The sequence below is a fragment of the Vombatus ursinus genome, unplaced genomic scaffold, assembly GCF_900497805.2.
Source record: "Vombatus ursinus unplaced genomic scaffold, bare-nosed wombat genome assembly UNPS02009173.1, whole genome shotgun sequence".
Classification (NCBI taxonomy): Eukaryota; Metazoa; Chordata; class Mammalia; order Diprotodontia; family Vombatidae; genus Vombatus; species Vombatus ursinus.
Genome location: NW_020948951.1, coordinates 6,149,155 through 6,175,049, shown reverse-complemented (window position 1 = coordinate 6,175,049; position 25,895 = coordinate 6,149,155). Strand labels below are relative to the sequence as shown.

The window sequence follows — 25,895 nt, the reverse complement described above, 5'->3', positions numbered from 1 at the left end:
GCATTTTCCATCCTGAGTCTTTTGTAATTATATTGCTGAGAAAAGCTAAGTCTATCATAGTTGATCATCCTACAGCGTTGCTGTTACTATATACAATGTTCTCCTGGTTCTGCTCACTTCACTCAACATCAGTACATGTAAGATTTTCCAGGTTTTTCTGAAATCTGCCTGTTCATCATTTCTTATAGAACTATAGTATTCCATTACATTCATTTATTATGACTTGTTCAGCCATTCCTCAGTTGATGGGCATCCCCACAGTTTCCATTTCTTTGCACCGCAAAAAGTGCTGCTGTAGATATGTGGGTCCTTTTCCCTTTTTTATGATCCTTTTGGGATACAGACCTAGTAGTGGTATTGCTAGATCAAAGGGTGTGTACAATTTGATTGCCCTTTGAGCATAGTTCCAAATTGCTCTCCAGAGTGGTTGGATCAGTTCACAATTCCACCAACAGTGCATTAGTTTTCCCATATCTTCTCCAACATTTATCATTTTCCTTTTTTGTCATATTAGCCAATGTGATAGATGTGAGGTGGTACCTCAGAATTGTTTTAATTTGCATTTCTCTAATCAATAGTGGTTTAGACCATTTTTCCATATTATAGATAGCTTTAATTTCTTCATCTGAAAACTTTCTGTTTATATCCTTTGACCATTTATCAATTGGGGAATGACTTATATTCTTATAAATTTGACTTAGTTCTCTATAGAAATGACACCTTTATCAGAGACATTTGCTGTAAAAATTGTTTCCCAGCTTCCTGCTTTCCTTCTAATCTTGGTTGCACTGGTTTTGTTTGTGCAAAAACTTTTTCACCTAATGTAATTAAAGTTATCCATTTTGCATTTCATAGTTCTCTTATCTCACGTTTGGTCATAAATTCTTCCTTCTCCATAGATCTGACAGGTAAACTGTTCCTTCCTTGCTCTTCTAATTTGCTTATGGTATCTTTCTTTATGTGTAAACATGTACCCATTTCAACCTTATCTTGGTATAGGGTATGGGATGTTGGTCTGTGCCTAGTTTCTGCCATACTATTTTCCAAAATTTCCAGCAGTTTTTTACAAATAGTGAGTTCTTATGCCAGAAGCAGGAGTCTTTGGGTTTATCAAATAGTAGATTACTATAGTCATTTACTACTGTGTCTTGTGTACTTAACCTAGTCCACTGATCCACTACTGTATTTCTTAGTTAGCACCAAATAGTTTTGATGATTACTGCTTTATAATGTGGTTTTAGATCTGGTATGGCTAGGCCGTCTTCTTTTCATTTTTTATTTTCATTAATTCCCTTGATATTCTTGACCTTTTGTTCTTCAAAATGAATTTTGTTATTATTTTTTCTCCTTCTATCTTGCTGCTGGGCTTTGTTGGTAATATATAGAAATGCTGATTTATGTGGGTTTATTTTATATTCTGCAACTTTGCTAAAGTTGTTAATTATATCAAGTATTTCTTTAGTTGATTCTCTAGCATTCTCTAAATATACTGTCATATTATCTACAATGAGTGGTAGTTTTGTTTCCTCATTGCCTATTCTAATTCCTTTAATTTTTTTCTTTTATTGCTAAAACTAACATTTATAATACAATATTGAATAATAGTGGTGATAGTGGGCATCCTTGTTTCACCCCTGATCTTACTGGGAAGGCTTCTAGCTTATCCTCATTACATATAATGCTTGCTAATGGTTTTAGATAGGTGCTGCTTATCATTTTAAGGAAAACTCCATTTATTCCTATACTCTACTGTTCTTAATAGAAATGGGTGCTGTATTTTGTCAAAAGCTTTTCCTGCATCTATTGAGATAATATATGATTTCTGTTAGTTTTGTTATTGACGTGGTCTATTATGCTGATAGTTTAATATGAAATTAGCCTTACATTCCTGGTGTAAATCCCACTTGGTTGTAGTGTATTATCCTCATGATAAATTGCTGCAATCTCTTTGCTAATATTTTATTTAAAATTTTGCATCAGTATTCATTAAGGAATTTGGTCTATAATTTTCTTTCTCTGTTTTGGCTTTTTCTGGTTTAGGTATCAGCACCATATTTGTGTCATAATAGGAATTTAGTAGGACTCCTTCTTTGTCTATAAAACTGGAATTTTTTGAAAACGTTTTGTTGTTGGGGAAAAGATGATTTCAGCCGGTTGAGCTGGTTGACTGACAAGACTTTCTAACATTCAAACCTTAGTATTCTGGATTTTTAAGAACATAGCTCAAGCTAGACAGTTTTTTCCTTTCCTTTTCTTCTACCCCTTTTATTTGTTTGTTTTTAAAGCAGATATGGGTAAAGGAGTCACTTATTTATAAGTCTCTTGACTATCCCTGCTTCCAACCACTGCCTTTGCCAATCTTTCACACAAGTACCAGAGCAATTTTAATATATGTACACCACCCTCTTAAAAAACTGTCTCTTCTTATTCCCTGTAGGATAAAATACATCTTCTTTAGCTTGACATTCAAGACTCTTTTGCAATCTGGCCAAAATTGTTCTAGTCTTACTTGAATGAATGAATGAAACATGCATTTTATTAAGTGCTTTCTCTGACCAGTGAACTGATATAAACCCTGCGAATACAAATAGAAAAGTAGGCTAGTCCCTGCCCTCCGGGATTCACGTTCTAATGGGGGGAGACGTAGCATATGGAAGCTCCACATTGGATTGTCAGGTCCCTGGGTTCTTAAAGTACAGTAAAGGAAGTGGGTGTACATTTTCTTTCTTTTCTTTAATGTTATTTTCACTAATAAAATCATATCAAGACTTGGTAGTTGTGACTGCAGCACCTAAAGAAACAATTAACCAACCTATACATTGCTTCTAGGGATGATGGCTGGTATGGGCTGGGTCTCCCTTTTTTCATTGTTTCAGTCGTGTCTGACTCTCCATGACCCCTTCTGGTATTTTCTGGGCAAAGATACTGGAGTGGTTTGCCTTTTCCTTCTCCAGCTTATTTTACAGTTAAGGAACTGAGGCAAACAGGGTTAATTGACTTGCCCAACCTCAAACAGCTAGTAAGTGTGTGAGACCAGACTTGAACTCACATCCTTCTGACTCCAGGCCCCATGCTCTATCCATTGTACCACCTAGTTGCCCATAGAGCCTCTCCTCATTGATGATTCATTTAACAGTATTGCTCTTTATTCTTTTTTAGTAGCTTCCTCCTTCCATATATAGTATGCTGTCTTCTTTGCCTAGAATTGACTCCTCCCTCTCCCTTTTTCTCCAATAGGCGGGGGTGGAGACATACCCTTTATCCATCAAGGCTCAGTACAGTACCCTTTCATGAAGCTCTTTTTTCTTAGTTCTCCCCTGATTCTCACTCCCCTTCTACCCTCTGCATCAAACTGTTTAGTCCAGTACTGAGATGATTTGATTGTATTCTCTTTGGGGAGATTTGAGTGCCAAAGGAAGATGCTATAGATGGTGTTCTCGAAATGCAAAATGAATGGGGTAGTGAAAAATCCCAGGTTAATAGTGATTCCAGTAGTCTTCTGTTTGGCCTGGTTTTTCCAAGGCTTTCTTTTTAGGAAAAGAAAAGTGAAATCATTCTGAGAAGCTATAACAAAGCTGTCTTTTGTATATGTATTTTGTAAACTTTTCTTGCTCTGCTTCATTGGACTATAATATACGGAGGTTCAGTGAAATGAGCTTGCAATTAATATGGAAAATGAATAGCTAAGCTATAAATGGGCTCACTGGGAGAGTTGTGGAGCCCATGGAGAGAACATTAATATGTTACCATGTTATTGGTGCTAATCACTTAAAATGTGCTTCTTTATTAGTAGCTTTAATGAGAGCCACTTAAACTGTGCATTAAAAAGAGAAACTGCAGAGAAGGACGACGGACTGGGTGGCAGGCAGTCATAATTCTAATTGAAATGCTTTTAGTATGAAAAAAACTGTTGGGATTCAGTAATCCTTCGCCCTTTCTAAAACATCCACATTATATCCCATCAATCTGCTTGATTTTCCAAGATTGAAAGTATTCTCCTTCTCATACATACACACACACCCACTTTTTCCTTTTCATTACCTAATTTGGATTGATTTAAAGCCTCCCCCAGTGTACATGTACTGCTTTTGAGACCAGTGCTCTGCTCTTGCCTAGAAACCACTCTTGGTGGTGGTAGTCATGCTGGTATTGCACCTAGTGGACCATGGGCTTTTGTGGGTGAGCTTATTCTAACCCTAAGCCCATGGCAGTGCTGTGAGTAGACATAATGTCAAGTAGAAACATAATGTTAAAAGAGGGTGGCTTGGATTCTCAATAAAGAAAACCAGGGCACATAGAAAAGCTTTCTCTCCTCGCCTCACACCCTCACCTCTCTCTGCAATGATTCTAGGGTCTCTCTAAGAACTTTGATATTTTAAGCTGGGAGCAGAAATGGGATGGGGAGATAGGAATATTTCTGTTACTTAAAGGAATAGTCTTGTGATCTTCTATTGGCAAGTTGTTTTGCTGGCAGAAGAGTAGCATAAGGGCAGGGATTGAAAGGAATAATGAGAAAGTTGCAAGAACCTTGTGATAAAATTATACTCTGCTTACTACTTACTACTACCTTAAGGCAACTCCAAGGTAGTGGTTTAGAGAAGAGAAAGATAGACTAGTGCAGATTGGGAAATTTATATTCTTTCAGCATTCAAGTTTCGGAAAGCCCTTAGCTCTCATATAGTATATCTCCCCACCCTCTCCACCTTTCCCCATCCCATGGAGCTTCTTCTCCATCAGGCACCATATAGAGTCAATGTATTTTAGGTACCCAGTTGTATAATAAAGAAAGAATCTTCTTAGTGGCAACTAGGTGGCACTGTGGAGAAAGTACTGGGCCAGGAGTCAGAAAGTCCTAAGTTCAAATGTGGCCTTAGCTGTGGGACCCAATGCAAAGCATTTTACTTGTGTTTACCTCAGTTTCCTCATCTGTAAAATGAGGATAACAACAGCATCTGCCTTGGAAGGTTGTTGTGAAGATCAAATGAGATTTGTTTAGCCCAGTGCCAGCACTATATAAATGTTTATTCCCTCCCCTTTCCTTGGTATGTGATTTTTTTGGGGGGGGGTGGGGAGAGGCTATTGAACATGAATTTAACTTGAAAAAGCTCTGAAATCCAAAAAAATTCTAGTATTGTTGCCCATAGCATCATTAGTACCCTGTTGATTCAAATATAGAAGACACCCTCCAAATTACTTCTCTTGAAGAGGGAAATATGTATAGATACACACTTAAAAATAACACAATTTATAGGTCATACTTAGTCTCCATGTAAGTTCAATTTGGAGGAAAAATACAATTTATATTCAGACCAATGTGGTACACTGTAAACAAACCTCACCATAATATTGTGAACCCCCAATTATTACTTTTTAATGTTTTTGCAGAACCAGTGGCTAATGTACTTTTACACATGTGAAGGGGAAGACCCATGTTTGACTATATCTTTCTCATGTCCTAGTTATTCACATTTGTTGAATAAGTTCAAATTTAGTAAACATTTATTTAAAGTCTCTATGGTCAAGATGCTTTGTTTACTGCTGGTGAGAGCAAAGTGATACAAAAAAGACCCTTCTAGCAATGAGCTTATAATCTAATTTGAAGTTTTAGAAACAGGTAAGTAAATATGATAGAAAAAGAAAATGTGTTAATTACAAGCAAAGTAGATTAGAAGACAGAAAAATCTTGTTAAAGATGAAGTCCATGGTCAGAGTTGTACGTCAACAATCGGAGATGGAAAGACACTGTCCCAGAAAAGGGAGGTTGTGTCAATGTAGGGGAAGCAACATGATAACATTGTTATTGTAATAATTTTCAGTTTAAGGGTCAGCTCCTATGGCAAGAAACTAGGAGAAACCTGGGTTCAAATCCTAATTCTTTAAACCTGTTTCCTCTTCTGTAAAATGGGGATATTAATGTTTATTGTACCTACATAATAGGGTTGTTGGGAGGATCCTTCAAATTAGGATATGTAAAGTACTTGGAACCAAAGTGCCATATAAATATCAGCTATATATCAATAGACTAAAGGGGGTGAAATAATAATGGCAGGAGGAAAGAGACAAAGAATATTATAGTTTGGCTGAAAAACAGTACATGAAGGGGAAGAAATATAAAGTATGCCAAAATGAATGTATATAGGCAATGGCCAGTTGGTTTTTATTTGTTATCATATTATCTGTTATTGTGATTAATCATCTGACTTACTGGGGTGATAGACTATAGCGTGCAATAGCAGCAACCTTTTATTGGCAACTTCCAGGCAGTTGGGAGACTCTTGGAAGAGGAGATTATGGATTTAAGGAAAAACACCGGAATGCCAATAAAATCTCCTCTCCTCTCCCTTCTTAGTAATATGGAATTCTAGAGAAGAAAAGTTGATTTCCCGCACCCCCTGCCGCCCCCCCCAACCCAAGAACTATTTCCAGGTAGTTGACTCTCTCTTCCAAAATGTAAATGAGAAGTCTTTTAAATATCCCACTTTTCTTTTTCATCATCCCTGTCCTAAAGAGAAGACTGAAAATGGGTTTATGGTCTTATTCCTCTTATTCAAGAGCTTCTCCCTACTTCTGTTTATTTATGACTTTTGAATAAGGGTTATGAATTAATCCTGGTTAGGACAGCTGACTACACTGATGATGCCTTCTGCTTTTGCTTTCTCCCCCAGGGTTTTTCCCTGGCAGTTCTCAGGGATGTGATGCCTTTCTCCGTCACAAGATGACTCTCATCTCTCCCTCCATTTTGAAGAAATACAGCATCCCATTTGATCGGGTATGTATATACAAAATTTAACCAAGAGTATACAGAATGGTGTTGGGATCTGGGAGATGCTTGCTTTCAGGTCACTGATTTCATTTAGAGAAACTTTTTTCCCCCTTTCTGTAATGGGAGGTAGTTTGCTTTTTCAGTACTAATACATAAACAGTTTGCTGTGGTAAGGCCAATTCCAGTGCTGAAAAATCATTTTCATTTTGTCTTTGTATCTCTAATACATACTGTACTATATTGAACTTCATATATAAACTTACCAAATGCTTATTGGATTGAATTGAATTGAAATTGCTAGCTCTTGTCTTCCTCTTGTAGATATGATCCCAGGATTTGGACTGTCACATCATCTGTCACAATTTTATTTGATTAGTCAATGTGTTACTCACTGAGAGAATGGGAATATACTTCAAGTGTAGTACAGCTTTATTAATCTTTACAGGGACTTGTAAGTCCCACCTCCAAGTGTTGTTGTTTGTCCTTCATTTTTGAAGAGAACCCATGACATATGAGTGACATTATTGATTTGTTCATGAATTGGATTAGAGTTGCTCAGAGTCATCATCCCCACTCCACTCTCCATGAGTCTGAAGTCCAGAAGCAGGACAAAAGTCAAGACAACTGGCGACGGCCCGAGATGCAGTGTCTGACCTTGGCATTTTTGTTGCCTGACCAAGCTTTAAGCACTCCACAGTGCTCTGCTTAAGCCACCTTTATGACCATTGGAATGAATTGTTCTTATCCAACTATTCATCTTCACTTGCTCAGGGTAGACATCCCCCTGACCTCACCAACAGGTTTGAGGCCTGTCAGTTACCCTCAGTCTGGTTTAGCCCATTTGCCAAGATGGGTTACTGGGGTGTGGCTGTTGTGCATGCTGTAGCTTCTTGGAGCCACAGGTGAGAGCTGCGAAAGAGCAGCCCTGACATCAGAGGTGCTGATCCTACACCCAGAGGTGTGTACACTTGGCTTCTTATCTTTTCCTCTGTCCAGTCCCTTTTGTCTCTGTTGATCCCCAGCGAGATCAATTCTCTTTATATGTTTGAGTGTCAAATTCTTTGGCAAAAGTCTTGAAGCAGTCACTGCATATGTATTAGTTCTCTAGATGCTATATTTCAAGGTCTCCTTAGGCTCCTTTTTATAATTATTTGGCTCCCAGCTATTTCAGGTATACTCCTTATCTTGTGCTTTTGTTATACTTCCAGTGAAAACCCCCTGTGCTGCAGTGAGGTGTGTCCTTTCCCATGTCTCGAGGGGTCTGGTGTCTTGGGATTAAGTTGACTTTATGAATTTATCTAAAAGTTAAGTAAGAAATAGTTCTTAGTTCCAGAAAAGTGACAGAAGAACAAAAAGACAGGTGCTGAACCTGTGAATTCGTTGGCATAAAGGATTCCCAAGTGAGGAAACTTCTAACAAATCAGGTCACTATCTTTTCTGCAACTTCCTGTCTTTACAGCCACCTCTCTACCCCACAATGCCATGTTGCCTCCCAGAATATATTCTGGTAGAGGGAAGACTTCAGAGACAGAAGACCTGGCCTCTGACACATAACCTCTCAGTGCTCTAGGCAGCTCTTTCATAATAAGCTGTATAAGCTGTAGACCTGAGTTCCCTCACTTGGGAATTTTCTTGCTACCAGTGGAAGCACAGGTCTTGTTTCTATGTCTCTGTCTTTTTCTTTGCAGGGAGAAACATAAAGGTCATAACTTTTTAACCCAATTCTCTTTCATCTCTTCTCTGGAATCAGGAACCAATTCTTGCCTACCTTGAAGATAAATTTGTAAAGCCAACTTAATCCTTAGAGACCCCACCATACATAATTATTATACTCAAATCTTGCCTTAGTATGAGCTTAGTCTGCCTGAGCTCAAAGGTCCTCTCTGGATATCTTACTGAGATCAGTACTACATATTATTGGGAGACAAAGCCCAGCCCACAGGTTCCTTTAAGGGAATGAATCACCTGTTTAGAAATAAAACATCTTGGCTTTCATAAAGCCTCAAGACTGTGAACTCATTCAATTTACTGCTTCAAAGGTTTTTTCACTTTTTGTAGTGAAAAGGCTTTGATATGATTGAAATTTGAAGTAAAATCATCCGGTTTTGAGATAAGCTTGCTATTGCTGCTGTGGGAACTTATGTGATACTAAACAGCTAGGGATCAGTTGCTTTGGTTTTTGCTAAGTATCAGTCTCCTTGTTGAATTCAGCACCTTAAAACCCCAAAAATATTTCACTTGAAGATTGAAGTTCATTGTTCTTCTCGTGGTTTGTGATTCATATTTGTCATTATACACAAGTTAAAGAGCATCCTTTTTTCTCATGCTTTTCCCTTTTTCTTTGTTCTTCTTTTTCTCTTTCTTTCTCTTCTTCCCCTTGTACGTTCCTTCCACAAAGGGAAACTACATGGTATTGTTGAGAGAGCACTGCTTTTGAAAATCAGAGTTTTTAGCCACTGTGCCTTTGAATGATCTTAGAAAAGTCATCTCTTCTCTCTGGGCTTTTCATTTCTAAAAAGAGAGGGTGGGACTTGATGACCTTGAATGGAGCCTTTCTGTCTTCAAATTCTGAGATCAGAAGGAGCATAGGAAATAATGTAAGAGGTTGTCATGTTTTGAGAGTCTGAGAAATTCTTTTCTGCTCCCTTTTGGACTTTTCTCTTGTGTAAGAAACTTTGCAAGGAAGAGTGGACCTCTGCCATAACTAAAGTTTTATTTAGTAACAGTACCTAAACAGCAACTCAAAGCTATGAGGCTTAGTTTTCAGTCTACATCAGAGATACTTATTCCTCTGAACAGGCCTGATGATACAGCTCTTCTGACACAGAAGTGTAACCTTAGAGGCCAGGCAGTCATAGAAACTAGTTTCTCTTGAGGATATTTTTGAAGGCTTCCTGGGAAGAACAGTTTGTCAGGTACAGTTGATAGCTCTGTGATTGTGCCCTCATTTCACCAGCAAATAGAAAATTGTTTCAATTCAATCAAATAGCCTCCAACATTAGTGGGTGAGGAGGGGATTTGTTTTTTTTTTTTTTTTTCTGGGCCAGAATTCAGGAGACCAACCCCCAGCTATTGCTTGTATTTATCCGATAGTGGAGTGTTCTGATTTATGAAATCCTAACTGTTTTATCTGTCTTCATTTTTATTTTGAGCATCATTCACACTAAATAACTACTAAGGAAAATCACTTTTAAGTGAGTAGTAGTGTGTTTTCCTTGTTGATGTGTTGGAAAATAGTGTTTCTTCATTGGGGATTTTCACAGATAAAGCAATAACTTGGGTTATATTGAAAACTGACTCAAAAGGAAGAACCTTCCCTCCTCAATGTGGACAAGACCCTTTGTTCTAGAGAACCAGGTCATGTTTTCTCTTCCATATATCATTTCTCTTTTTCCATAAACCATATGAACTTTGTTTTTAGAACTTGTAAGTATTTATGAAGTTATTTTTCTCCTGCCACATCATGGCATTACTCTTAATTTTACAAGGAGCATGAGTAGGGTAACTAAGATCCTGAAAGAATGACTTTTCTTGGTATCTAAAGTATTTAGTATTTGAGTAAAAGACTGCCATACCAGATTGGTTTGCCTGACATTAGTGGTGGATAAGAGTTTTCACTTGTGTTCTTCTGACTACATGAATCCTAGCCTGAAGCAGGTACAGTTGAAATCCAAGCAGCATTTTTACTCAAAAAGAGAAGTGGTCCTTTAACAGTATGGTTAGATTCTATCATTGAAATTCCTGGCAGCCTTCAAAAACGAGTGAATATGCACACTATTTATAAATCTTTCAAATGGTATTTACTTCTTGGGGAAAAAAGATCAATATCAGCTTTTTAATAATTAAAAATGCTTATTTCTGTAATTTACTATTGATTTCTTCATTTACTCTTCAAGAGCTTGTAGAAGTTACTAAATTCTGTATTTTCTTCATGAACAACATTTTAGTACAGTGTCCTTTCACTAGTTATTACTTTTCTACATGGCCTGTCCATCATCCTGAGCACTTTCTAATTTATAGTTGGAATAATGTTGACAGCAGTGACATGTGAGACATACAATGTGGGCTTGAAATGAAGACACTGGGATATAAATTTTTTGACAGAAACATAATCTTGCCTTATTAACTTAACAAGTCTTCAGTTATGACCTGATTTGTGAAGGGGTTGAATGTTGTAGGCCTAGTAGGCTGGACTGTTGTGCAGTATCCAGCCTAGTTCTCGGTACATACCTCACACAAGTTGGCTCCCCTCCCCTCAGAAGACAAAAAAGGCTTCTGTTTAAGAGGGGAAGAATTTTGCTCTACAACGGTGTGCAAATTTACTGTGACAAAGTAAAATAAAAAAAATACAGTTAAGCTTACAACTTCTTATATCTTCAAAAAATTGTGTCAGATATTCTTTTGTTGCAATCACTTGTTTTATACAGTTTGAGTTTTAACTCACAATATTTGACAGATATTCTTCAATTCATCATGAAACCACACATCAAATCAGTCCTCTGATGAATAGTTGATTTTTTCCCTCCCAAGCCTGGCCTTGATTATATCCCTTCATTTTTCAATGGTATTGAAATACATTGTGTTCCTAGGCAGTAGAGGCATATTTATTTTCATCCCTTGAAAGAATTTCATGACTTTTCATGACCTGTGGTATGATGCAAGGCTATAATGCAGTATTCCATCTCTGGGGATTTCTGTAATTCAAGAACACATCTACTTCAATAAATCAGTATATTTGTCAAAGTTTATCATTCCCTCAGGGAATACAAGACTTCTGAGCTCAGTGGAACTAAAAAGTCCCCCAAACCTTTTTTGGGGGGGTGGTTGTTTTACCATTTGATAAAGATGCCCAGGTTTTACAGTTTCCTTGGGCTTTTTCTGATAAGAGTTTTGATATAGATTTGAATGAATAAGTGAGTTTCATCATTAAAAATTACTCTTTTCAACCTGCTGTATTCTAGGCTTTATATTTTGCCCATGACAAGCAAAAGATTGTTGTTGTTGTTGTTGTTGTTGTTGTAGTTGTTATTTACTGGTCTTCTCACTATTCTTCCAACTTTTAGAACAGCACACTGTTGATTCAGAATCAATAAACATTAAGCCTTTACTATGTGCTAGGCATTATGCTTAGTGCAGGATGTGCAAAAAATAGTGCTTATCCTCAAGGAAAAAATTAATCTAGCTCTCTCTTGGTGTTAAGTACCTCTAGAAATTTTTGCTTGTTTTCTGAGGATTAATTTATTCTCATTTCCTGCCTAGGTGCTGGTTCCCAGTGGAACTTGCCCTATTTCATTGTGGGTCTAAAATACTTGACTTGGCATTACCTGATATAGACACATATTTCTTTTTTTAAAAAAAAAAATTATTCATTTTTAGTTTTCAACATTCACTTCCATAAACTTTTGAGTTTTAAATCTTTTCTTCCCTCTCCTTCCCCCTTCCCAAGACGGCATGCAATCTGATACAGGCTCTACATATACATTCGTATTAAGCATGCTTTCACATTAGTCATGTTGTAAAGAAGAATTAGAACAAATGGGAGGAACCACGAGAAAAAAGAAACAAAACAAAAAGAGAAAGCAAATGGTATGCTTCTATCTGTATTCAGACTCCGTAGTTTTTTTCTCTGAATGTGGATAGCATTTTCCATCATGAGTCTTTTGGAGTTAAGTGAACTGCAACTTTTGCATACTTCCTTGAAGTAATATTTTGTTTTTTTTGCTAGGCAATGGGCCTGAGTGACTTGCCCAGGGTCACACAGCTAGTAAGTGTCAAGTGTATGAGGTCAGATTTGAACTCGGGTCCCCCTGCCTCCAAGGCCAGTGTTCTATCCACTTTGCCCCCCTAGCTGCCCCTGGAGTAATATTGTTATTGTTGTTGTTTTCAGTCGTGCCTAACTGTTTGTGACCCTGTTTGGGGTTTTCTTGGCAAAGATACATTCCTTCTCCAGCTCATTTTATTGATGAGGAAACTGAGGCAAACAGGGTTAAGTGCCTTGTTCCGGGTCATACAGCTAATAAGTGTTTCAGGCCAGATTTAAACTCAGGAAGCTAAGTCTTCCTCATTCCAGGCCTGTCACTCTAACCACTGAGCCCCCTAGCTGCCCATTGGAGTAATATCCATTCTTGATTCCTTTTTTATTTTTTAATAGTATTATTCCCCCAATTACTTGTCAAGACAATTTTTAGCGTTCATTGTTATAAGATTTTGAGCTCCAAATTTTTCTCCCTCTTTCCCTTCACTCCCCACTTCTGAAAACGATAGGCAATTTGATATAGGTTAGACACTATCTATTGGTGAAACATATTTCCATATTAGTCAGAGTTGTAAAAGAAGAAACAGAGCAAAAGAAAAAAAAAACATGCAAAAAAATAAAGTAAGTGAAAAAAGTATACTTTGATCTGAATTCAGAGTCCATTAGTTTTTTATCTGGATGTAAATAGCATTTTCCACCATGAGTACTTGTCTTGGATCATCGTGTACCTGAGAAGAGCTGAGTCATTCATAGTTGATCATCACACAATGTTGCTGATGCTGTGTACAATGTGTACAATGTTTTCCTGGTTCTGCTCATTTCACTTTGCATCACTTTGTACAAGTCTTTCCAGGTTTTTCTGAAATCAGCCTGCTTATCATTTCTTGTAGCACAATAGTATTCCATTACATTCATGTACCATCACTTGTTTAGCCATTCCCCATTTGATGGGCATCCCTTCAATTTCCAGTTCTTTGCCACCACAAAAGGAGCTGTTATAAATATTTTTGTACATACAGACCTAGAAGTGGTATTGCTGCATCAAAGGGTATGCACAGTTGGTTGCCCTTTGGCCATAATTCCAAATTGCTCTCCAGAATGGTTGGATCAGTTCACAATTTCAACAGTGCATTAGTGTCCCAATTTTCCCACATCCTCTCCAACATTTATCATTTTTTTTTTGTCATATTAGCCAATCTGATAAGTATGAGGTGGTACTGTACAGAGTTGTTTTAATTTGCATTTCTCTAGTCAAAAGTGATTTAGAGTACTTCTTCATATGCCTATAGATAGCTTTGGTTTTTTCTTATGAAAACTGCCGTCAGAGATACTTGCTATAAAGAATGTATCCCAGCTTTCTGCTTTCCTTCTAATCTTCTAGTTTTGTTTGTGCAAAATCTTTTTCATTTAATATAATCAAAATTATCTATTTTGCACTTCATAAAGCTCTCTATCTCTTGTTTGGTCATGAACCTTCAACTCATTTAAGAATTTGGATGCTATACCATTTGGTGCGTATATGTTTAGTATTGGTATTGCTTCATTGTCTATGGTTCCTTTTAGCAAGAAGATGTAGTTTTCTTCCTTGTCTTTTAATTAGATCCATTTTTTCTTTGTCTGAGATCAGGATTGCTACCCCTGCTTTTTTTTGCTTCACCTAAAGCTAATAGATTCTGGTTCAGCCCCTTACCTTTAGTCTGTGCGTCTCTCTCTGCTTCAAGTGTGTTTCTTGTAGGTAACATATTGTAGGATTCTGGTTTTTGATCCACTCTGCTATCAGCTTTCATTTTATGGAAGAGTTCATCCCATTGACATTCACTGTTAACGATTCCTGTGTATTTCCCTCCATCCTATTTTTCCTCCTGTTTGTCTTCTCTGTCCTCTCTCCTTTCACCCTTTTCCTCATGACAGTGTTTTGCTTCTGTCTACCACTTCCCCTGGTCTGACCTTTATTCTGTCAGTGTCTGTCTGTCTGTCTCTCTCTCTTTCTCTTTCCCCTTCCCTCTCCCCCTCCTCCCCCCAACCCACTTTATTTAATCTCCTCCCCTCCACTTTCCTGTTGGGTAAGATAGATTACTATATTGACCTGATTGTGTAAATTATTCTCTCTTTGAGCCAATACTAATGAGAGTAAGATTCAAGCTATGCCCATCGCATACCCTCCTGTCTTCCTCTCCACTTTAATAGTTTTTCTGCACCTCTTCTTGTGAAATTATTTACCCCATTCTACCTTTTCCTTCCTTCTGCACCCAGTGTATTAGTTATTTTTTTTATGTCAGTCCCTTAAATTCACCTTATACCTGTACCTTCTATGTGTATTCTTTCTAACTGTACTATTAGTGGTATAATTTTTTTTTCTTGAGGTTAAGTGACTTGCCCAGGGTCACACAGCTAGTAAGTGTCAAGTATCTGAAGTCAGCTTTGAACTCAGGTCCTCCTGACTCCAGGGCTGGTGTGCTATCCACTGTGCCACCTAGTTGCTCATTGGTATAATTTTTAAGAATTACAAGTGTCATCTTCTCATGTAGAGATGTTCAGCTCTGTTGAATCCCTTACATTTTTTCCCCTTTTTTACTTTTTAGGCTTCTCTTGGGTCTTGACATTGTAGATCAGATTTTTTGTTCAGTTCTGGTCTTCTTATGAAAGCGTGAAATCCCTTTATTTCATGGAATGACCAGTTTTTTGCTTGAAGTTTTAAGTTTTAATTTTGCTGAGTAGGTGATTCTTGGTTGTATTCCTAGCTCCTTTGCCTTCTGGAATATCATGTTCCATGACCTCCAGTCCCTTTAATGTTACAGCTACTAAGTTCTGTGGCTCCCTGATATTTGAGTTTTTCCTTTCTGGACACTTGTAGTACTTTTTCTTTGACTTAGTAATTCTGAAATTTGGCTATAATGTTCCTTGTAGTTTTTATTTTAGAGTCTCTTTTCTGAGGTGATCAGTGGATCCTTTCAAAGCATATTTTGCCCTCTGGTTCTAGGGTATCAGTACAATTTTTTCTTGATAATTTCTTGAAAGATCCTGTCCAGGTCCTCCTTTTGATTGTGGCTTGCAGGTAGTCCAGTGATTCTGAGGTTACCTCTCTTGGATCTTTTTTCCATGAGGTGTTTTACATTTTCTTCTATTTTTTCATTCTTTTGAATTTGTTTGTTTCTTGATGTCTTCTACAGTCATTAGTTTCCACCTGCCCAATTCTGACTTTTAAGGAGTCATTTTCCTTTGTTTACTTTTGTACTTTTTCCATTTGGCCAATTATACTTTTTAAAGATTTGTTTTCTTCAGTGGATTTTTGTATCTCCTTTTCTGTTTGGCCATTTCTACTTTTTAAGCAGTTGTTTTCTTTTTCCAAGCTGTTCACTCCTTTTTCATAATTCTCTTGCATTGCTCTCATTTCTTTTCCCACTTTTTCTTCTACCTTTCTTAGACGATTTTTAAGCTCCTTTTGAAGCTCTTCCATGAGTTCTTTCTGGGCTTGAGACCACTTCCCATTTCTCTTTGGGGTTTTTTCCATAGGTGTTTTGACGTTACTGTCCTCTTCTGAGTTTGTGTCTCAGTCTTCCCCGTCACCATAACAACTTTCTGTGGTCAGATTCTTTTTTTGTTGTTGTTGTTTGCTCATCTTTTTTGGCCTTTTTCCTTTCATAGCGTTTTTCCTTTTCAATTTGAGCTCTGCTCCCAGGGTGGAAGGGGCACTGTCTCAGGTTTCTTATGATATATCCATTCTTAAAACCATAGAATTTAAAACAATAAAATAGAGCAGTGAAACTTTCCAGGTTTAAAATGCTTGACTTCCTCTACACCATTTGTAGTTGCAGTAGCTCAAACAGTTAGTTATTAAAGGTGTTTTTAAAAACCTATCACTTGGGGCAGCTGGATGGTACAGTGAAGAGAGCACCAGCCCTGAAGTCAAGAGGACCTGAGTTCAAATCTGGCCTCAGACCAAACACTTGATACTTACTAGCTGTATGACCCTGGGCAAGTCACTTAACCCCAATTGCCTAAAAAAACAAAACGAAACAAAAACCTGTCACTTATACACATTTCCTTGGAGTAATACCAATTTTAAAAAAAACACATAGAATTTAAAACACCCTAGTAGGGAGTAATTAAACAGGACAATTCTCAACTAATTAAAAGAACCAGCCCAATCCAGTTTTCATCTGGTCTGGATGTCACCTTAGTAAGCACAATGATTATTGTTGTCACAAATTGAACTCCATATCAAAGTAATTGCTTGTCCCAAGTAACTCACACACGGCTGTACATCAGGAGTTTGAAAGTTTCTGGTGGGGAAAGCCAAATTTCCTATTAAAATATAATTGTCATAATTCCTAGAACCTTCCTTGATAATGCAGGTAAGTTTAAAAATAGCAGTGAAGTGAAATGTAGACTGGTTTGTCACCTGTGATCCATTTTGGGGGGAAGAGGGAGGAATCGAGATCTGAAGTAATCAGTTAGCAAGCATTTATTAAGCTTCCATCATATGGTGGGCACTGGGAAGATAAGCACAAAATTTCAATTCTTACCCTTAAGGGACTTTAACCTTCTGTCAGTATTATAAGTAAAAATTGGAGGACTCTATGAACTGTACACACAGACTTAACCTCTTGATATATTCATCCCCATTTTTATTTTTTTCTGAAAATGACATTGTCACCTAGAGAATTTTCAAAATAGAACTTAATATTTATTTTCCTCAATTATAATAGTTCATTATCCAGAGATTGCCCTGACTGTTTGCCTTCCTTTTACTCTTCCTCCCCAAGTGCCCTGGTAGAACTGATAAATTTAGATACATCATTAGACTGGTTTAATTTTGTCATGTCTACCTGTTGTCCAACCCATACCGAGGATGCTGAAATTTTGTTGGGATTTTCGATTTTATTTAATGGGACAGGTGACAGTTCAGGCTGAACCTTTGAAGATGATTTGACTGATCTTCCTGAAGGTTCTGAGAATAGTAACATACTGTTTTAATAACTTGATCATTTGCCCCCCAGGGGTAATGGATTTTAGTAGGTCTTTTTGACCTTACCAAAAATGACAGTTTGTTTAAGGAAAAGGAATCAGAATATTTGACAGAAAGGCCTTCTCTGTAAATGATATAGATAGGTAGGTAGATACTGGGTAGGTCTTTCTGGCCCTTTCATCAATAATCTGAGAATTTATTGAATGAAATGATTCATCTTGGTTTTATAATATTCTGATATCTTATCCCAAAAGGTTAGGTAGCATAGAAGTTGAAAGGACAATAGACCTGGAGAGGCAAGTCTGGTACTTGACTTGAGAATTAGGCCAAGTCATTTAACCTCTTCAAAGCTTGGTTCTACTTCTACAAAATGAAGAGGTTAGACTAGATGTGCTCTGAGAGTCCTCTAACCCCTAAATCTATTAGCCTGTGATCCTGTCATTACAGAATACCATCTTGATCTTGGCACCCACTGGGGACACACAGTAAGTATTGGGGGTTGGGGAATAGCAAAAGGCACCTCAAAACGAATAGTGATGAGTGACCACAGCTTCCAAGCATGAACCATGCCAAGCAGGAAACAGTTTGGTAGCACTGAGCATACTAGGAAGCCAGGATCCTTTCCATAGTATAAATAGTCTATTTAGCTCACTGGGAAATTTTTTTTCCCCAAAAAGAACACATGTGGTTATAGATTATTAGAAATAGAGATTCTTAATGATCTTTAGTCACCTCATTGGACAGATGAACCCAGAGGGGGAAAATGGCATATCTCAGACTATATATAGCTAATTAGTGGTAGATCCAGAGTCCTTGCGGAAAGACTGTGATTTCTTGTCCAGTTCTCTTTATACCACTCTCCTTCCCAAAGTCCCAAATGTTATATATAAAATTATATTTTGTCCTTTACCTTAAGTATCACCTGTCTGGCCTTAACCTTTGATTTTTCTGGTCTCTGATCTCATCTCATCTCAAGCTTCACCTGCTGTTTTCTGGGTGATTAGGTATAATCCCAGGAATAAGAACTCTACCAGGAATAGAGTTGAAATTGCTATAGCCAGTGTATGCTTGTTTTGACCAATTTTGAACTAAGAGTTTTCATCCATTGACCTCTTTTGCCCTCAGATCACTCAGGAGGCTGGCGAATTTATGATTACTTTTCCCTATGGATACCATGCAGGATTCAATCATGGCTTCAACTGTGCTGAGTCAACCAATTTTGCCACACTGCGGTGGATTGATTATGGCAAGATGGCTACTCAGGTAAGCACCTGCCCTCATGAAAGGTCTTTAATCAAAACTTATTTTAACTCTAATGTTCAGGCAGATGCGACTGGAATGAGACCTGAACTTGCTCACAAAAGTCTGGGCTATAATTCTGGCTCTGTGTGAGCCAGAACTTACTAGTTGTGTGAATTTGGGCAAGTCATTTCCTTCACCATGAGCCTCAATTTCCTCTTCTTTAAAGTGGGGACAATACTTATAATACTTGTGTGCCTGACAGGGCCCTTTCGAAAGTCAAATGAACATATATTTTAAAGGGCTTTGTAAAATGGAAAGCTCTCTATAAACATCCGCTATTCTTCTTGTCCTAGGAGTATGAGCCTGGGAATGCTGCCAAAAGCTGAGAAGGGTGTGCATGGTGTTTGTTCTGTTCCAGGAATTGGGCTCAGATGGCACCTCTGAAATCTGCATTGAAACTGTCCTTCCTGTGGCTTTTCTTAAGGTTTTCAAACAGTTTACTCCCTGAGTTGTGGTGAGGATATGCATGAGGTTTTTGATGTTTTGCAGAGACCAAGATAACTGCCCCTTGCTTTTATCCACTGGTTTTCATTAAGTACCCAAAGGGTTTGAAACGTGACTGTTTTTTTTTTTCCTCTCCCCATGACATCGATGGTCTCAGTATTCCTAACCATTCCCTCCCTCCCTCCCTCTGACCTAATCACCTTTAAAGTTTTTCTTTTTTCTGTTTGCCATCTTCTCCCAGCCAGGCCACCCTGAGTAGGGCTTTTGTATCCTGCTCGGGTTGTTCCTACCTCCTTCTGATAGGGCAACTATTCAGTGTTTGATACCGTTCCTGAAACTGTGAGAAGTATGTACATTATTGATATGTCTCGGGGCCTGGGAATTGGAGAGATGTGGTTTTTGACTCTCACTTGGGCTTCTGGTTAAATCTGGTTGCAGCAGCTTGGCAAAGCAGAAAGATTTTTCAGAAAGAATTTTCAGAGCAAGCCCTATGTCCAATTCTGTCCCCACTGGTCCCTCCCTTTGAGCAAATCACTTAACCTCCCTGGGCCCTCACTTTGTTTGTAAATTGAAGAGTGAACTAGGTGACCTGAGGCTCCTCACAAAACTGTGATTCTGTGATCACTTGATGAGAATCAACTTTCTTTGTGCAAATCCCTTTATTCTTCTTCCCTTCCTTCTCCTTCCTTCCTTCTTCTATACCTTCTTTTCCTCACCCCTTTCTCTCCTCCTTCCTATAATTTCTAATGTAAATTTCTTGCTTCCAATACATAAAAACAGATTGTATGCATTTTGATTTAACAAATGAGAAATAGCAAACTCTAACAATAATTTAAGATTTTAGGACTTCAGAATTGAAAGGAACCTTGTTGTTGTTCAGTCGTTTTTAAGTCTTGTCTGACAATCCCATTTGGGGTCTTCTTGGCCAGGATACTGGAGTAGTTTGCCATTTCCTTCTCCAGCTCATTTTACAGATGAGGAAACTGTCAAACAAGGTTAAGTGACTTGCCCAGGGTCACACAGCTCGTAAATTTAAGATTTTAAGACTTCAGAATTGGAAGGAACCTTAGAGACCATATATACTAACCCTAGCATTTTGCAGAGGAAGAAAACTGAGATCTCAAGATATTAAAGTGATTTAGCCAATATCACACATCTTTAAGCAGCAGGTCTTCGAGGAGTCAAGGCCTCTGACTCCAAGTCCAGTGGTCTTTCTTCTGTATTATGTTGCCTTTGTTATTTGTGAACTTTTGAGTTCTATCTGTGGATCTAAAGTTTTGATACATTTATATTTTTAATATTCATATTTTGTATATTATCTTTCTGTTTTTGCTATCTTGTCATTATCTTTCCTCACTTCTTAGTATCTTTCCCTTGTCATTACGTATGACATAATTGTATTCTATTATATTAAGATTCCACAACCGATTCAGCCATGTTTCTTTAAACAATTGTAAACCTCCTCTAGATTTTTTTCCTGTTCTTTGTCTGGATCTCTTTTTTTTTTTCTCCCATTGTATATTCTACATGGTTTCTCTTATTAATGTACATGGCAGCTCTTATCCTAATGATGTTTTAAGCTCTTACAGGTTAGAGGTGCTGTCATAGGATTGTAGAATTTGGAGCCAGAAGAAACACTGTAGATCATAAAATATACCCTTCACATTTTACAGGCAAAGAAAAATAGGTCCAGAGAATTTGAGTGACTTAAAGTCAGACAGAACCAAGATCTGAGCCCCGGTCTTCTGATTTCCGAATCTAGTGTTTTTCCTCCTTTGTTGATGTTGTTGCTGTTCAGTCATTTCAGTTGTGTCTGACTCTTCATGCCCACATTTGATATTTTCTTGGCAAAGATACTGGTGTGGTTTGCCATTTCCTTCTCCAGCTCCTTTTACAGATGAAGAAACTGAGACAAACAAGGTTAAGTGACTTGCCCAGAGTCACACAGTAAGTGTCTGAGGCTGAATTTGAACTCAGATCCTCCTGACTTCAGGCCTGGCACTCTGTCCACTGCGCCACATAGTTCTTTCTGCTGTACCATGTTGTTTTCATTTTTGTATCCCCAGTGTTTAGTTTGGTGCCTTGCCACAAAGGAGTCAAATAATAAAAGTTTGGTCAATTGAATTATTGAATTGTCATGCTGAACATACTACTTACTTTTCCTTCCTCCTGGTTTAGAACATTTGGTAGTAGTATTGAAGCTGGCAGGTATCAGCTTTACTGTATCAAATCCTATGGTTTTTCATGACTAAGCAGTTCTTTCTATCTCTTTAGACAACTGAAAGGTGAAGTTACTGCCTCGTTTATTTTCCAGTAATTTGCTGTCCATGGTCCTGGGGCCCTATTATTAGCCAACACATTTTACATTTGAATTCTGTTTTACTTTGTAAACATAAATCTTTACAGTTTCTTATTACCAGTTTGGAGGGTATATGAAACCACTTGATGGGAATTCCGTTGAGAGGTGATCTTAACTCGGGACATGAGGAGAAGTTATCATCCTGCCTTGTCTTGTCTCTTTGACAGACTTTGCTCTAGGCCCTACTCTCCTGTCATTTTCTAGCGCTGGGCAAGAAGAATGTTTATGAATTGTGTATGTGTGTGCCAGGAAGATTTAGCTGGTAGGCAAATAATTATAAATCCTACAGGGAAAAACAAGGAAAAAGGAAAGAACCCTCTGAGATACATGGCTCCTATTCTGGGCTGATCTCTAGGTTGAGAATTCAGTACATATTAAACTGATAGATAGTGTGCTTTCTCTGGTCCCTACATATCATGAATAGGAATCTTCCACACTAGTACTCATGACTGGTCTCTCATTCTCTGCCCATGGCTGAAGTAAAATATTTTTGAGGCATGTATGGCATTTCTCCATAAGTAACTAGGGCTAGAGAGAGTCATTGTAGCCATTGGAAAGGTCTGTGGGTGACTATTTATGCTCTACTCACAATTGTTTGTCATAGAATGCCAATGATATTGTCACAGTGCAGGGAGAGACGCTGTTTACCAGGTTTCCCATCCTTACTGTCCACATTGGTTTTCTGTCTTATTATGATCCCAGAAACGTTACTCATGCCAGACTGACAATTTCCCTCCTCCTGTCATCTGGTTCCCATGCAAATATCATGTTTAAACTTCTACCATGTTTTCCCCTAATGCAGGATCCTTATGGTTCTCCGAGATGCCCCACATTTCCTCTTTTATATCCTCTGCCAAATAAAGACTTAAAAAAATTTGAGGATATACTAATTTTTGAGCCAGGTCAAAAATTGTATAATGTGGGTGAGTAGACTTTGACAAACAAAGAGGGTGGTTACCTTCTCTGTGAGCAGAATAATGTGCTAGGCATTGGGGGAGGTTCAAGGTTTAGAAAGACAGTCCTTGCCCTCATGGAGCTTTGTACTGTACTCCGGCAATATGATTAATATAAAGATCACTCAGGGAGCTGAAATAGCTCATTTAAACAGCACTAAATTGCCTACTGTGTACCACGTACCATGCTAGGTGTTGGGGGGGACAAAGATAGTGACACAGTCCCTACCCCCAAGGAGCTTATAGTCTAATCAAGGGACACAGCATATAGACATGAAAAGTGGATACAAGTTCATGTTAATGCAGAGATTTTCCTAATTCTGTGTACATTCTGTGTGTGGGCAGCCACCAGGACAAAAGAATGAAGACAGGAGGTGTGGAGTGCCATGTGGGAGATGAGCTGGGACCAGATTTTGAAGGGCTTTCAGTGGCAAGCAGAAGTTTCTTTGGCAGTTCTGTGGAGTATAGAGACTTAAGACAGAGAGTCCAATTAGGTGGCTGTTGCAGTAGACCTTGTGACTTGTATGACTAGGACTTGTATGAGTGCAGTGCTGTGTGACCATGTGAGTGGAGAGGAGATGGATGTGAAAGATGCTACATAAATAGCAATGACAAGGCTTAGGCTTGGAGGGGCTAGTAACACTTAAATGTTCCATTTCCCATACTGACCCAGAAGTTTTGTGGGATCTTCTTCATACTGCTCACTGGCTCTGCCACTGTCTAATATTACGTTGTATGACATTAGTGGGGGCAGCAACCAGCAGCATGCACTGGGAGCTAAGCTCAGAGGAGGGAATCCCTTGGGTCAACCATACGAGCCCAGACAGTTGCTGATCATCTGATTTGGATCTTGACCAATTCTTAGACCACAGTGTGGCAAGAATGGTTTGGCTAGAAGATCAGTGTTTGTTCAGGCAATGTTGTGTGAGGTATATCACTGAGCCCCCACCACTCTCAGTTCAAAGAATAGTAAATCTCCCTTATCTAATAACTAGTTGTTTTTTAAATCAGCTAATACAACTTTTTCATTTTCTCTATGGGAGGGCTCAAGCCCCCAGAGAAGGGATGTGATTGACTCATAATCATTATATATAATGAATTTGTGGCAGAGCAGAGACCAGGACCCAGGTCACCTGACTCTTTGTCTAGAATTCTGTCACACCATGATTCCTTTAACTTAAGAATTAGGAGATCTCTAGTCATTCTCTGCTGCCTTGGTTAGCATTTATCCAAGAAGATAGTTGATGGTTTCACACAAGGGATGCACTATGGGTTAGTTGAGAGAGAAAATGAAAGCTATCAACTATGAATTCTTGTTCTTAGTCTGAAGGAGTAATATAAAATCTTGTGACTCTAAAGTTAATGCCTCATGGGTGGGGTGTGTCTGTGTGTCTGTTTCATTATAGTGATGACAGTTCTGGTAATGAGATTTCAAGCTGGTTTGACAGAAGCCATATTCTCATTTGTATTATGACCATGTCCACTGTGTTTGTCTGGAGCCAATGGCCAAGATTGAGTTGTAAACCCTAGATATTGGGTTTTATCAGAGGAGTGCTGTCAGACCCTTAACTACAGTAGGCACCAATGGGGACTACTCAAATATTAAAAGCAATTTTGGATTCAGCCATGTGTTCACAAACAAGTGACATTTGGGAAGTGCAGTTTTAGATTGAGCCTCCACGCTTATATTGTTAAGCGGCGTAGCGTGAAATTACTGAACAAGTGGCATTGAGAGCTACGTACAAGGCCGAGTCTGAATGGGTCAAACAGACATTCAAGGGCTAGTGATGGCTGGGACCACCCTCTTTTTGCAGGATTCCCAGAGCTGGAGTTCTCAGTTCCCTGAGAAACAAAACTGGGCATTTTTGGAGCCACAACTAGGTTTTTTCCTGCATGTTATGCCACATAATGCATAAAGATAAGTCTAGCCAGGTTTGGTGTGATGTAGAAGGAAAAATACATCTGAAAACTTTGGCTCAAATCTCAGTTCTGTTAAGACCCATGTGACCTGAGCAGCAGTTTCTTCAGCTATAAATATGGGGACTTGGAACAAAGTATATCTAAGAGCCTTTCCAGTTCTGACTTTTGTTGTTCTAAGGTCCCTTACAGGGCTGAATTCTACATGTCCCTAAATCATGCTTGGCCAAGAGTTTGTTTTTCTTGAAAATATTAAATGCTTTTAAGACATTTAGAAATTGTAGACCTTTCAAGGGCAGTTTATTTTGTCATTTTTTTTTTAAGCGGTTGGGGTTAAGTGACTTGCCCAGGGTCACACAGCTAGTAAGTGTCAAGTGTTTGGTCTGAGGTCGGATTTGAACTCAGGTCCTCCTAACTTAAGGGCCGGTGTGCTATCCACTGCGCCACCTAGCTGCCCCAAGGGCAGTTTATTTTGAAGGAATTTTCATGTTATATCTATATAGAGTGGTTCATCGGTTCCTGTGATGAAGGAATTTGACTGGATTTATAGTGAACTTTTTGAAATATCACTTTTTTCAATCACCTTTGCTTGGTCTTTTGTGGTTTCTGTTCTTGAATTTTCAGTGGAGTAGCAGAAACTATTTGTTTTGAGCACAAACAAGGCATTATATCATTAGCTCATCAGTAGAATGGGAAATGGGCATTTTAGTAACCATTGTGATGTTCTATGATAATACTGTTTGTGAAGTGGTTTTCCTTTTTAGGCACTTTATCACCATTAACCCTCATTATGCATCTGCTCAGCTAGCAGGCATTCTACCTTTCTTTTGTTAGGAGACCTAGAAGCTAAGTGATTTCTATCTCTACCATTACTCAGCCTGAGAGCATTTCACATTATGTAGTACTTCCTTTCATTGGGAAAAAGTGTGGCTTTTCAGCCCAGGAGGCAGTGGTTCTGGAACATCTGGTCTCTATTTGGTTCCCCTACTTTTTAGTTGCTTTTAGCTATGGACAATCTTGACTGCTATTGTCTTTATTATTTGAGAAGCTGTTATACTGGACATAGGGGTAGAAGAAGAATGCTACTGTGGTTAAAAGTTTTTATCTTGCCACTTCTCCCTCGGTTAACTTTCAAGCCCCTTTGCTATTGTTAGACATTTAGAATATGAAGATTACCAAATCACACAGTCTTCTGGATGGAAGAGACCTCAGTGTCCATCAAGTCCAAACCATACCTGAATGAGACTTTTACCAAGAATTGAAGTTGAGCCCTCCAGTCTTGTAGCACTCATTCCATTCTCAGGCCCAGCAGTCATATGTGCCAGTCCTTTAAGTACCCAGAGGTGTGGTTCCTTTGCACTTTGTGCCAGCTACATACTTTCTTATTATCTTTCCCATTGAGCTCTATGGTATAGAAAACATAAAATAGAGTA

The 25,895-nt window shown here is 38.3% G+C and overlaps 1 protein-coding gene across 2 annotated transcripts in view; it reads left to right on the top strand.

The window, feature by feature from the left end:
• The window catches only part of KDM4B (lysine demethylase 4B), a 259,342-nt gene that overhangs the window by 139,124 nt on the left and 94,323 nt on the right, over positions 1-25,895 (top strand). For both annotated transcript variants that reach the window (XM_027851028.1, XM_027851029.1), the window contains exons 7-8: positions 6,666-6,769; positions 18,613-18,750. In XM_027851028.1, the coding sequence (XP_027706829.1) occupies positions 6,666-6,769; positions 18,613-18,750 (242 nt within the window). The remainder of the gene's footprint in view (positions 1-6,665; positions 6,770-18,612; positions 18,751-25,895) is intronic.